Raw genomic sequence first — 14,662 nt, 5'->3', positions numbered from 1 at the left:
GCATCACTTACTAAGAATTATATCACAAACATTCCCTGAGAACCATAAGCCCAAAAAAGAATTCCATACACACATTTGTTACTTGCTGCTCAGGATGCGATCTACCCTTCCAGAAACAGCCTTAGATCTGCTCTGATCGAAAAATGGAATAATTTGGATGACATTATCTTATCAAACCCTATCCAAGTCAAAATAACATTTGAAATGTAAGTTTTTACTTTAAGTTAAGTTATTCTTTAATACAATCAATTACATGCGTTAATAAATATAATTGTATTAAATCAAAAAACTTTTTTCGGAATTAATTTTACGTTATTTCAGAAGTTTATGGTGCATAACTTTTTAAAGTTCCAAATGTGAGTTGGCAAATCTTCTGAAAATTAGTTCGTTGTTTATATATTCCGATTATTAATTATTAAATAAATTTCACACTCATTTTAAAAGTAGACCTTGGTTGAAGCGCACTTCCAAATTGATCAAAATAAATGTTATATTTATTAGCATAAATAACACGTCTTCGTATCTGCGGCTTGCTGGAGAGATGAGACAGCAAGAATGCGAGTGAAAAACTGACCTCACACAGTATACAAACAAAACCGGATCGAATGAAATAACCTAACTAAAACCAGTATTGGGATATTTGTTCTTATTTTTTGTTTTATTTCCATTACAAATTTTTAGATACACATTAAATTTATTCTAACACAAAAAGCTTATCATTCGTGATTGGTTTTACGCAATCCATACCCAAAATTAAGAATTCTATTAAATATATTCATACATTTTGTTGTTGTTGTTGTGATTATTTTGAAGACAAAAGAGAAGAGAATATTTAAAATAAAAAGCATGCCCGAGAATGGAGTTCAATGGCGAGCGAGTTGTGGGTTCACTGTTTTCCAAAACCGACTATCCGAAATTTATGATCAAATATACATCATCTCAGCCATTGAAGACATCTTCTTCGGTATGTGAACGAACGTTTCAAAATAGCTGGCCAGTTCATCGATGGTGACATCGCACGGCGATGTTGTACCAGCAACGACTGCCGCGGAATGACTTCCAGTCGCCACTGTGGATGCGTTTATTCTAGCTTGCTGGGAACAAGACGTGCTGGCATTGCTACTGCCACTCTGTCGGGTTGTTCCTTCTTTGTTGGACCCATACCCATTTTCATGACCTTTGTGATTCTCACTACAGTGCCTTGTTCTTGTTCGCTGCGAGCGGTTTTCGGCAGACTGAACTACACTGAAGTGCTTGAGACTTTTTCTCGAAGCAATCGTGTTATTCCAACTGTCGAAACTGAAATTGGTTTCCAGTAGGGATTGACACTCGTCGATGAGATCTCGAAAATCGGTTATGCCAGATTTTCTGCCCGTTGAAGTCGACGGCTCCTCATTGCTTATCCTAAGAAAGCCCAGAGAATCGTCAACATTTAGAGCCTCGATAGTTGGGCAGGATTTAGTGAAGCCTTCTGCAATATTTTCGTTGGAGGCGCTCTTCTTTAAAAGTCTATTCGGGATGTCGCCAAATGCCTTCAGGTGCTTTGGATGCAGACATTTCTGCAACGATTTCAAGATTGGCTCTCGCAACAATACTTTTTTCCTGTTTTTACGTTTGAACAGTGTTGGGTTCCTTATCGAATGCTCGATGCGGGCAAATGCGGAATTGCTATTGCTGGACTTGCATTCATCCAAAACGCTTTCCGACCTGCGGCGCACTCGGCAACTGCATTTGATGTCCCCGAATATAACCTCGGTTCCAACCCGACCAGACTCATCGTGGTCGATCTTATTGTAGAAAGGATTAAGCGTGACGGGAAGTTGGTTATCGCAGAGCTTAATTTGGGGAATCTGGGGCCCAATTTCCAGCTTGTCCAAGTCACAGGGCAATTCCTCATCGCACATTGTTTAGAACTTGATTGTTGTAATGCTTCCACAAAACTAACGGGAACCTTGAAATTCTCTTCCTAAAAATTAATAAAAGAACAACGGGTACATACAATTATTTTTGTTCTAGAATACACATATAATAAAAATTTATAGTCTACCTGCGTTGTGTACGTTGGTTTTTCTTTTATATTTGGATAAATTAACAATTCCTATGGGTTTTTAGCACATGAGATTGATGTTCAAAAGTTTGAATATTGAATAGAAATGTTTGTTTTCACTTTGTGCATGTTGTTGTTTGTTTCAAAAACAATGGATCATTAAAAAAACACGTAAAAATTAAAATCATAGGTCAACCAAATTCGCCATTTTTTCTTTTATTATTTTTTTTATTATTTTTCTCTGACACTACTTTGGCTGTCAAATGGTTAGCGTTGCCAGAAAAATTGTTTTTGTCTTTAATTAATCCCCTTTCACATGGAGAAAAAGGTTGCAAGAAACTTTTTAAGTGTTTTCATTTATCCTAAAAATAAATGAGCAAGGATTCATATGTAAATAACTGTCATGCTGTCAGTGATTCCGCCCATAGTCTCTTCATTCCGAAATATACAGTTCTTTAAGTGGAGTGGAAATAGAGACACAGCAAGGCCTCAAATATTTAATTTAAAGAATTTTGTAAAAAACACCATTGGGAAAATTAAAGCCTTCGAAAACCAAAGCGATATTATTGTCACGATTACATACATTGGTTATCCTATTTTTATTTGCATGTCATCAAAAACCTAAGCAATTTGAAAAATTGAGGAGCTGCAATGAGATCTATAGGATTTGCGAGATTTCTGAAACTCTTTGCTCATATAAAGTCTGGTCCTTACGAAATCGTTCACTTTAAACTATAACTAATTACCATCTAAAATTGTTCATTCTGCTCGCAACTTCTTTGATAACTCTGTCACACTTTAGAATATTTCCCTTTTTCTGTTCCATTATTCGTAGCCTTTTTCATAGTCAATTTAGTAGGGAATAATTTGGCAAGCCCGTTGAATATTGTTTTTGTTTTATATTTATGATTAATAATTTACAAACAATTGATGATTAAACTTTATTCGACAGGCAATAATTTTCTTCGTGTGCTGAAAATATAATAGTGCATCAAAATCTTACACCATAGTGAACTTTTTGGAGATATTTATTTTTCTAAATTTCAGTCTGAATTTCAGTCAAATTTTTACCGCTGAACGCAGTTATTACTGAGTTTTTCGTTCTCCGTTTTTGACCACTTTATAGCTATCATTGGTTTTCATTATTAAAAACAAACATTGGAATTTTCTTGACAGGTTGTTTTCTGTATTTGAAGAAAATTTCCTGATTGAAATCCACCGAAAAACTTTTCTTTTCTATGTTATTGGAATTGTGTGAAATTAGAACACAAATCAGTAGAACGATTCGTTTCACTTTTGAACATAAAAGTATCAGCTGTTAAGGAAAATTAATTTTCGTCCGGAAAATAGAAAAATACATTTTTAGAAAAAAAAAAATGCCTAATTATACTTTTTTTCATTAAAAAAATTCTTTAATTGATTTTCGATCGATCAGTATATAATCTTCGTTTCTAATAGAACCAAAGTCAAATATCAAACATTTCTTTGTTGAATGTGGACGTGGAGTAGCTAGCACCCGAAATTTTGAATTCTGGCATCACTTTAAGCCGTCTCTACAAAGAAAATAAAAAACAAAAGGAAATGGAGAAATTCATTTTTGATTCATTTCATAAATTTCGTCATTTTATTTTGCGTTCCTCATTACATCTTCATTCTCGTTTATTCGTTAATTGAGAAAGGACGTGCTGCCAGGCGAATCCAAAAATAAAAATAAAATATATTAAAGTATTTAACCTTTAATTAATAAAATATACAAAATGTGAGTATTTCTTTTCATTATTGAGTGAAGTTATTAAATATTTTCCCTCTGAATCTCATATTAAGTTGAAAATATAAAAGAATAATTTAGAGAAGAAACTTTTCAAATTCAAAATGGCCGACATATCGATTTTTCCCTTGCTGCAATTTTGTAAAAATTGTGGAAATATTTATTATTTCAATCCAAATTTTGATGCAATTTACATAAAATATTTTAATTTTAATAAATAATTTAGTATTTTTCGTAAAAGATTAACTTTGCAACCTCGACCCATAATTTTTTTTTTATTTACCCCCCTCACCTGTCGTTAAGTGAAATTGATTTTCTATTCAAGAGTTTTTATTTTAATTAAAATGGATGCATGTGAAATTATGCATTTATTTCTTTTGATTAATTTGAAAAATTAGGGCAAGTAGATTTTGTCCTCATAATGTAGATAGACTTAAAGATAGTCTGCAGAAAATAAACATAATTTTCATGTTTATCTCTTGTTTTAAATGGCCGAGTTTCAAAGTTGAAGAATTATTTCTTTTTTTTTATTTAAATATTAGAAAGAGATGCTATTCTTTCTCATTCTCATATAAGTGAGTAGGCGGAATGGAAGGGGCTTGTTTAACCATGGAAACTATGAAAATAGATGTACCTAGGTATAATTTCAATATAATTAAGTTTGCTGAAATGCACTGTAGTTGAAGTTGAAGGTGCAATACATATGAATGATTAAAATCAATACAGAATAGTTATAAAGCTCTGAAATCGTATTTAACTTATCAACCCTTACCTTGAAAGAATGTAAAAAAATTCACTAGGTAGGTAGGTAAATAATTCGCCTAATATCAAAAAGCTCAATTTTCTGTCTATTAAAATAAGTAAGGTACAGTTTCGTGCAAATTAATTGGGAAAAGAACTATTTGTTGAATGAATTTGACAGTAGTAGGACTGGGTTGATTCTGGACTGAGTTTTAAAACAGGAGTTTTTCTTGCTAAGTACCACATTTTCAAAACAAATGAAGCCAAAATATGGGCCTGTAATACTAGGCCTGTAGTTAGTTCTTTTTTTAAAGTTCAAGATTCTTCCGATTATTAATAATGTGACCTCATTTCATGGTTTCTAAATCATTGCTAGGCCTTAATATCTAGTTTATATCCAACTCAGCTAGGAGATAAGTTCAACTGTTAACTGTTGAACTGCCGCAAGTTTTAAGGTAACTATTTTTTGGCTTGCAACACAAAATAAAAAAGGAATCAAACCAACTCGTCACTGAAATTTATACAAATTTTTATACAACAAGCAGATATTTTTTTGAATTCATTCTTCTCCTCGCTCTTCGTCGTGTTGTTAAAAAAAAACTTAAATATTTGATATGTTTTAAAACACATTAATCTCACCATTTTAATAAAACAGCTAAAAGAAGCGACAGACAATTACTGCTGCGTTATTTATTTTGCGATTTAACGTTATAGATATACGAAATTCGTATTTCATAAATGATGTTTACAAATTTAAATCACTTTGAACAATAACACGTGTACAATTTTGTTTGACAATTGTTCAACCTAGTTAGAAAAGAAGTAGGCCAATGCTATTGTAATACAAAAAACAGGGTAATTTTAGCAATTATTCTCTTATTATTTTACGTTCGAATACAAGCTCTTAAGAAAAGTAAAACGACAATTAATTTGCAGTCAAATTAGCATTTGTTTTCATTATGTTGCTTAATCTTTACGAAAAATTTGGGACCTATGATCGGAATTTGGGTTGTATCTTCACACTTAAGAATATTCCACATCTTAAACATGCTGAATTTGGCAAATTATATACATATTTCTTTTCTTTAACAACAATCATTTTGTTTGAAAAAAGGTATTTTAAAGTTGATCTTTTAACAGTAATATTGAACAAAGAGCTGATTTATCTAAAAAATCAATTATTATCAAAAATCAATCAATTATTATATACGTAACTTGAGTTATTGAAAATGGTTTAAGTTCGTTCTGAACTGAAAACTGTCACCCGGAAGTTTTTTTTTATTCTTTTAAGTTCATTTTTATATTTTTTGAAATATTTCTCAATTAAATCCTAAACATCTAAACGTTCAAAAAAGAAGGCTGCCGGAAGAGAATTGGTCACTCAATAACGAACGCATTGAAGCAGTAAAAGAGTTTAAATATCTTGGAGTTTTGTTTACGCATTTTATGTTACCATTTTCCTAAGACTACTGCAATCTAATGACACCCCTTTCAAAGAATGGAGTCAGCTAGCTATCTCACATGAAGCTAACTTAACTTTATTGGAGTCAAATGTAGATGAATGGAGCTTTATGTTTGAAAATTTTACTGTTAAAATTGTTTAAAGAAATTACAATCAGCATTTACTAAAGCATCGACAACATTCTCCAGGAACACCTCCAGGAACACCTATAGGAACCACAATCACCAACTACCATCAGAAGCTAACTATTTCAATTATGAATTATCGAAAAAGCTATACCTAAGTTATATCTTCAGAGCACGAGTTGAAATTTAAAATCTTAACGCCTGATCGAGCTGATCTTCCACAAACTTGTAATTTATGTAACACAAGAGAAATAGAAGATATACGTCATTTTATTGCGGTATGCCCGATATTACAGGAAATTCGTCGGTTACATTTAAATGAAAGCAATCTCACTGTAAACAGGAGATATTAAATGGTGCGCTAGGATGGTCCACCCTGTATAACTTCTGTAAGCACGCCCTACATTTCCGAAATAGCTTCCCGACATAAAGTCTAATCACTCGGCCAGTTACCATTATTTAAAACTTTTTTATGTTTCAAATCATATTAAAATTGTTACTATTTTTGTGTTTCAAATCTTACCAAAATTGTTAATGTTTACTTATCAGGCTACCATTATTTAAAATATTTGAATTTGGGTTTCAAATCATTAAAATTGACATATTTGTGTTTCAAATCATATCAGAATTGCTAATGATTGCTTATCAAGTTTTTCTATTGCTTAACTAATTTATTTTAGTAACCGAATCCAACCAAATTGTTGTATTATTATTATCGGCTTTTAAAATTTATAAATAAATTATTAAATTCAATTATTTTACTTTTAATATTTTTCTTGTATAATGAAATGTCAGATCAGGCAGACGACAGAATTACCAAGTCCTTATTCTTAAGTAAGAATTATCGTTAAACTTTAATAAGAAAAAATAAAGAATTAATCATCTATCTATCTAAAAGTTCATTTACAAAAACATTTTCCTTCTATATTTGTAATTTTGTTATTTCTGATAATTTGTGTCCCTTGTTTTTAAAAACTGTTTCTTCCGCAAATCTTTGAAAAATAGGTTTTAAGATATTTTTGTTGATAGCCATTCTTTTAATGTATGTACTAAAAATCGAAAAAACCTAAACAAATGATTTTCATTTTGTTTACTTTTGGTACCTATTGTAAAGTCATTTCCTTGCATTGTATATCTTTTCAAATAATGGAAAATAATAAGGTGACATTCTAATAATTGTTTACGTATGGTAAACTTGTAACAGTTAAAAAACACGATACGACTAGGAATACCCGATAAGGTTTCAAGAAAAATATGACGTTTGGACTTGAAAAACCTTTAATTTTTGATATTCAAATTCAACATTTTTAAAGTTTTAAGAAATCACCATCTAATTTCGTTAACATTTGTTAATGCATATTCAAACCATTTAAACGGAAGGAAATGTAAAAAAATGCCATGCATTTTGTGACTTATCACACATTACTTATGCTTAACAGTGTTAGGACAGCCGCAGACTTGATTGTTTTGATTTGAGGTTGTGTTCTTTAGCGTGTGTGATAATCTAGACACGGCTCATAAATAAATAGAATAAATTTTGCTTTTATATTTAAGAAGGTAGTTAAAAATTTGTATTTTATTTCCACTAGATAAAAGATTGAAGTAAAAAAACTTAAACAACAAATATATTTGTTTAAACTACTAAAAAAGCTACAAAAACTTATCTAAACAAAAAGTTAATTAATGCATCTTTTAGAATTTATACATTTATTTACAAAAATTAGTAATTTTATTTTTATTATTTAATTGCAATTGCAAAATTTTATCTTGCAGGTACAATCGCTCTGGAGATCGTCCTAATGGAGGAGGTCGTGGAGGATTCCGCGATAATCGTGGAGGTGGCGGCGGGCCAATGCGAGGAAATGGACCACCACACAGCAGAGGAGCGCCTTATAATAGGGGGCCACCAGCTGATCGGCGCAATGATTCTAAGCCGGGTGATCGTTTGCGACGCATTCACTGGTCTGATTTAACATTAACACCATTTGAAAAGAATTTCTACAAGCCATGTGATTCGGTTATGAACCGTCCTCAAGGTGATGTTGATTTGTTCCTAAGCAATAACGAAATCACCCTAAAGGGAAAAAGCATCCCGACGCCAAGTTTTGAATTCCAAGAGGGTGGGTTCCCCGAGTACGTGTTGACTGAGATAAAAAAGCAGGGCTTTAATAAGCCAACTGCTATCCAAGCTCAAGGTTGGCCAATCGCTCTTAGTGGTCGAGACATGGTGGGTATAGCTCAAACCGGATCGGGAAAAACTCTAGCCTATGTACTCCCGGCTGTTGTCCATATCAACAACCAGCCGAGATTGCAGCATGGCGAAGGTCCGATAGCTTTGATACTTGCACCCACTCGTGAGCTAGCCCAACAAATTCAGCAAGTTGCAAACGATTTCGGCTCCCAGACCCGCGTTAGAAATACGTGCATATTTGGTGGCGCTCCTAAGCACTCGCAGGCCCGAGATCTTGAGCGGGGAGTCGAAATCGTTATTGCGACTCCTGGAAGATTGATCGATTTCCTTGAGCGGGGCGTGACCAACCTTCAACGCTGCACGTACTTGGTGTTAGACGAGGCTGATCGTATGCTTGATATGGGCTTCGAGCCCCAGATTCGCAAGATAATGGAACAAATAAGACCAGACCGTCAAGTACTCATGTGGTCGGCTACATGGCCAAAAGAAGTAAAAATGTTGGCCGAAGAGTTTCTCGACAATTACATTCAAATCAACATTGGCTCCTTAACCCTATCGGCCAATCACAACATTTTGCAAATTGTCGATGTTTGTGAGGAACAAGAAAAAGACACAAAACTAATAAAACTTCTGACCGAAATATCATCTGAGAATGAAACTAAGACTATAATTTTTGTTGAAACAAAGAAACGTGTGGACGAAATCACACGCACAATTTCACGCCAAGGCTGGCGCGCATGTGCCATTCATGGTGACAAGTCTCAACAAGAACGTGATTATGTTCTAGCTTCATTCCGTAACGGCAGACAGTCTATTTTAGTTGCAACGGATGTTGCAGCTCGTGGACTAGGTAAGAGCTTCTTAAGTAGAACTAGTAAAAAAATTCTTTCATTATTTCGCTACCACCCACCGCCTTGATGAGTGTGCCCCACAAAATGAGGATTTCAATCGGTGTACCAATTAAATATATGTACTCGTATGTTGCATGCCAAAAGGATGGAGGTGTGGAATTGATGACGAAAGGATTTTTGCTCAATTTTATATTTTATAAATCTTATTTATATTTATTTATTTAATTATGGATAAATAGTACCACAAAAAGAATTTGAGTCAGTCGATAAAAAAATGGCCGTGATATCTGCTTTGCATAACAAATAATAATAAACAAAAATGCTATTATTGATTATTCTTTAAATTTAAAGCCTTGGATATATAAATGCGCGGGATATTTATTTTTCTTATTCTTATTCGTATTTTTATTATTATTACATATAAAATTATTATAATACTCCTTGTTATTTATTTCTATGCCTAGTATATTAACACTACATGATTAATAACACCCTTTTAGTGCAGTTCTATCTTTCTCTTCTAAGTTTTACTTGAGACTTTTTTTCTTTTCAAAAGTACCTACTAGCTTAAGAGTTTAGCGATTTTTATTAGATTCATATTAGAATAGCGGACATACTCCTAGTTTTAATTAATGTTCATCTGAAATTGAAATGCCCCAGTTAACAAAAAGTAACTAAAAAAAAGTCGAACGATGAACGAAGCCAATGTTTTATTTCGGTGTGTTCCTTGTAATTTTAAAATATTTAATTAATGTATGAATGTGAGGGTAAATAACTAACGACTTATTAAAATCTCGATCAAATACTCAGTGACCAGCAAAGTATTTACATAATATTAAAATAGTTTTCAGCATAAGAAATTTAATTTATTTGGGTTTTGCAGAACACCATTCAAATTGGAAGGAGAAGTTGGCCAAGCCAAAAACTCTCTTTTTCTACAAAATGTGCTTTTCATAATGAATGATTAAATTAAAATCAGTATTGATTTTTTGCTTTTGCAAGTTCCCAGGCCTCATCAACAAAATCTCGATCAAGAGTGATAATTCTTCAGCACAGTTCTTAAATTTCATTGTCTTTTTGTAAAGCAATTTATTTCTCACCTTGAATTAACCTCAGTTTTAGCGAAAACTTTTCCATTGAGGAACATTTTTCACCGGCGATCAATTCGTTAGGTTTGCGTCATCGATTAATTAAAATTAATGTAATTTGGTTTATTGACGTTTCTGATGGAGCACCCCATTACACTTTTCAAACCACTGCTTCCATTAAACGGTATGTTTTCTAAATGGAAAAGAGGTGAATGCTTCGGCACTTGCATGCTAAAAATAATATTATAAAAGAAGTTTAGTATCCAACCAACTTCGGCACATGGAAAAATGTTTCTGGTCTTGAATATCCTTTAGATTATTACTTCAGGTTGTTCTTTTGTTTTTGTTATTTACGACACAACAAATATTTAGACACATTATTTTAAGTTATACAAAAATAGCGAAATACGATATGTAAAGATTAGTAACCCAACCGATGCGAAGCTTGTGCAACGGAAATTAATTTAAAAGTAGAACGAAACAAGAAACACTTTTGCATGCTGTTAAGTTCAAATTTGTGTGCTTAAAATTGTATATAAATATTAATACTTCCTTTTATCACTGAACACATATTTATATCTAATATACCCAATCTATTTAGCATTTGGTTTCTTTCGGAAATTAAAATATGTAAACATGGTGTTTTAAAACTGATCCTATTTTTTTTTTACTATTTTTTTATCTCGTCAATATTATTTTATCGAACTATTAACATTACGTATCTAGGCTTAAATTAAAGGTTTAACACAAAATTTACATTTAAATATTGTTGTCACATCTAAAGAAAGGCATTATTAAAAGCGGTGTGTATAGTATGTACTTGCAACTTAACGATAAACTTCGAAAGCTGAATATGTATTTTCGACTGTGTTCTTCCATTGTTGATGATGTTTTGAAGTCCACAATGTAAGAGGAGAAGATAATATTCAAATAAATAAATAAAAAAAAAACATGAGGTAAGGAACCACCCACATTGGAGCCTTACAAAAAAAAAACTAGACTCTTATAAAAGTAAAATAAAACTTACTAACTTTAAAAAAATATCTTTTGTTTTGTTGTTATTTTTATCTTCTTAGTTCAGGTGTTGTTTACCTTTGCCTAAAAAACGCATCAACACACAGCCAGCCAAGAAAACAAGCTATTTTAAAATTTTCTCCGGATCTTGTGGATTTTTTGTAATTCAAGGATTCATCTTCAAATAATAAAAGAAAAAAAAAAATAACAAAGTGAAGAATTTTGATTCGTTGTATAAAAAAAACATACAAATAAAAACAGCGAATCAACAACAAAATAATGATAGAAATAATTTAGCAATGTGGCTGCAGCTGGTTATAAACTATAAACTAAAAACAGGTAAAACACTGAAAACAGAAGTTTTTTTAATTATTTCAATTTTCTATTTTTGGTATTTTTAATCATTGAATCTAATGATGGCCAAGCACCATCATTCGTTCATGGAAAATGTCGATTTTTTCCTCTCTTGTTTTTTTTATTCTAATGCATGTTCAAGTAGTTTTAGTTATAAGCCAAAAATACATTGGAATAATAAAACTGGATTCTCTTTACCGTTATACCGATATATACATACACGAAAATATATAGTGCCTTTGATATGATAAGTGATAAAATAAAAAAAAAAACATTCTATAAAAAAAACCAACTGTCGATGAAACGGAGGATCACACTTCTCAGACTCTCGGCCAACTTTTTGACTGACAAATTATTATTGTGATTAAATACCTATAAAATAGACAAACAAAAATATTTAATATTTTTTCATTAAAAAAACATGTGAGAACAAAAAACTAAAAAAAAAATGGACTTCGATTTTTATGATAATAAAATTATTGTACCAACGTGTTTAATCCTCATAATGATGAAGATTGGATTTAACATTTTTTTTTTTCAATAATAATAAAATTGAAATTTTTCTTTATTTGTAATTTTTTACCACCAAATTGATTTCATTTCTAGAACTACAGAACACATAGGCTTCTTAAAACTATTTGTTATTATTGACATTTTAAAGTTTCAGGTTGCTGACTCTGGTAAGTACCGAAAAAATAAAAAAAAATATTTTGTTTTTAACAAAAGCTACATTTGTTTTGTATAATGGATGTGATAAAACATAAAATTAAAGTCGAGGTCCAGTAAATTGAGATGATTTTTTGTTCAAATAAGTTTATATAAACCTTAATACTGTTTTTGTTAGTTGTAAGTGTTCTTTGAATGATATTTATTTTCCCCTCCATACACCATTTCCATCATATTAAACAACATAGATGTCGAAGATGTCAAATTTGTAATCAACTATGATTACCCTTCAAACTCGGAGGATTACGTTCATCGTATTGGGCGCACAGGTCGATCCAATAACACGGGAACGGCATACACCTTGTTCACAAACTCAAATTCAAACAAGGCAAATGATTTGATTCAAGTGCTACGAGAAGCAAATCAGGTTTTTATTACAAGTTTTATTGAAAAAAAAATGATTCCTATAAAATACTATTTATAATCTAATAGGTAATAAATCCACGTTTAATGGAAATGGCACAATATGGCTCTGGTTCGAACAAGCGCGGTCGTGGAGGATACCAAGGTCGAAATCAGTCGGGCGGTTACGGTGGTGGACGCGGTGGTCGTGATGGAGGCCGTGGTGGCTACATGAACAACGGAGGTCATCAACAAAGAAACGACGATCGCAGTGGCGGCGGTGGCTATCGCGGTGGATATCAACAACAGCAAGTACACCGTGATTATAACAAACCTCCAACACATGAGCCACCAATGGATTCGCGTAACAGTATGTCGGGTGGAGTGCAGAGATCCAATGGCCACGTTTCCCGTTTCTCGTCCGCACCCCCATCGGCAACAGAAAGCGGAAATGCTTCACGGTTTAGTGTGCGACCGCCAATTCTTCCACAGCCCACTGGTGCACCCGGCCATTATCCACCATCAAGCTCAAACTACAATATTCCACCAGCTCAAAATTACAATTCGCGCCAAGCTCCTCCAGCCCCAGCGCATCAATATGCCGTTCCCACAAACTTTGCAGCGGGTCCCCCCGGAATGTTTGCATACCCTCCACCTCCATTACCAGTTCAAAATTAAATTTAGTTTCTAAAATAACATTGAATATTCTGTTTGCTTTTAAATATTACGTATTAAACGTATAAAAATAAATCATCAAATCTTAATTAGTAACAAGTAACATAACCTTGATGTGATCATTTATTTAAACAAAAAAGAAAACAAACTATTTTTCAAAAAAAGGTACAAGTTATGAATGTAGTAGTATGGTAGTATAAAAGACACTCCTAAAATCAACCGTTTAATTTTATGTTCTCATTTATCTTTTAAACAATATCCACAAATCAACAAATACATCTATCGTAAAAAAAAAAACAGTAAATTGTAACTTATGTAGTATTGTTTCTCATACACTAATATAAGATTTATTAGAAATAAATAAAATAAAAGATTGATAAGCTAAAAAAGTTTTGTTTATTTTTTTTTTTTTCAATTTTAAAATGGAGGTGGAGAAAATCAAAGAATTTCTAAAATATCTTTCTATATATGGATCTCTGAATCTATTTAAGTGGATGGTACTTACTACAATTGCATTGGTGTTATGGTCACTCTTTCTCTTAATTATAAAGTGGATTGTGCCATACCCGAAACGAAGTCCTGTCCGGTATCCATGGTACCTACCCTTTACCAGAAACCGAAGAGTTTGCTGCAACTTTTGTTTGCTTCGTATGTACTTGAAGGTAAGAGTCTTTCAGCAAGCATACAATATACATACTCCTAAAATTTGCTGTCGGATCTTGGACACTAAGCTATGGCTAATTGCAAGTCTAGTTTTTATATCTTCGTTTCTCATTTACTTACTATCAAGTTCAATTTAAGGCTGGGTGGTTAGAAGAATAAATAAACTAAATAAAATTAAACTTGTTAGCTCGCAGTTTGAGACCAGGCTTTCTGTCTTTCAAATCTAACATACATTGCCGGTCATAAGATAAGAAGCAGACATTTTCGAAAAGTGAAATAGATATTCCTCCCCTTACATGATCAATTAGAAAAAAATAACTATGGTAAATGAGGGACTATTTTATTGAATAGATGATTATTGCTCTAAATGTCTTTAATTCTTTGCTATATCCAGCAAAAAAAATCAAAGTGATCAATGTGTCGGCAATCATATAAAAAACCATCGAGTTTCTCGAAAAATTATTAAAAAAAACACTTCCTCTGCCTTAAGACTTCGCGAACCGCGAAGTATCCTTAGAATAGCGTCAAATTCAGCTTTATCGGCAGTTAAAACTAGAGAGAAAGCTAATGAATGACCGCAAATGATTGGCGAGAGGTTATTTTTGTCCGACCAAA

At 32.4% G+C, this 14,662-nt stretch overlaps 2 protein-coding genes across 2 annotated transcripts; one reads left to right on the top strand and one right to left on the bottom strand.

Annotated features, from left to right (window-relative positions):
• Nucleotides 1-637: 637 nt before the first annotated feature.
• On the bottom strand, nucleotides 638-2,268 carry LOC129947619 (uncharacterized). The gene is made up of 2 exons (XM_056058249.1): nucleotides 2,048-2,268; nucleotides 638-1,966 (listed from the first exon to the last, which is right to left on the bottom strand). The coding sequence occupies exon 2, from the start codon at nucleotides 1,902-1,904 to the stop codon at nucleotides 924-926; it is 981 nt and encodes a 326-aa protein (XP_055914224.1). The 5' UTR covers nucleotides 1,905-1,966; nucleotides 2,048-2,268; the 3' UTR covers nucleotides 638-923.
• A 1,400-nt stretch (nucleotides 2,269-3,668) lies between these two features.
• Nucleotides 3,669-13,755, top strand: LOC129946761 (uncharacterized). Its single transcript, XM_056057076.1, has 4 exons — nucleotides 3,669-3,806; nucleotides 7,917-9,184; nucleotides 12,556-12,734; nucleotides 12,800-13,755. Coding segments are annotated over exons 1-4 (2,037 nt in total). The 5' UTR covers nucleotides 3,669-3,804; the 3' UTR covers nucleotides 13,388-13,755.
• The last annotated feature ends 907 nt before the right edge of the window (nucleotides 13,756-14,662 follow it).

The sequence above is a fragment of the Eupeodes corollae genome, chromosome 2, assembly GCF_945859685.1.
Source record: "Eupeodes corollae chromosome 2, idEupCoro1.1, whole genome shotgun sequence".
Lineage (NCBI taxonomy): Eukaryota > Metazoa > Arthropoda > Insecta > Diptera > Syrphidae > Eupeodes > Eupeodes corollae.
Note: the sequence above shows the minus strand (reverse complement) of the source record. Positions and strands in the feature narration are given on the sequence as shown.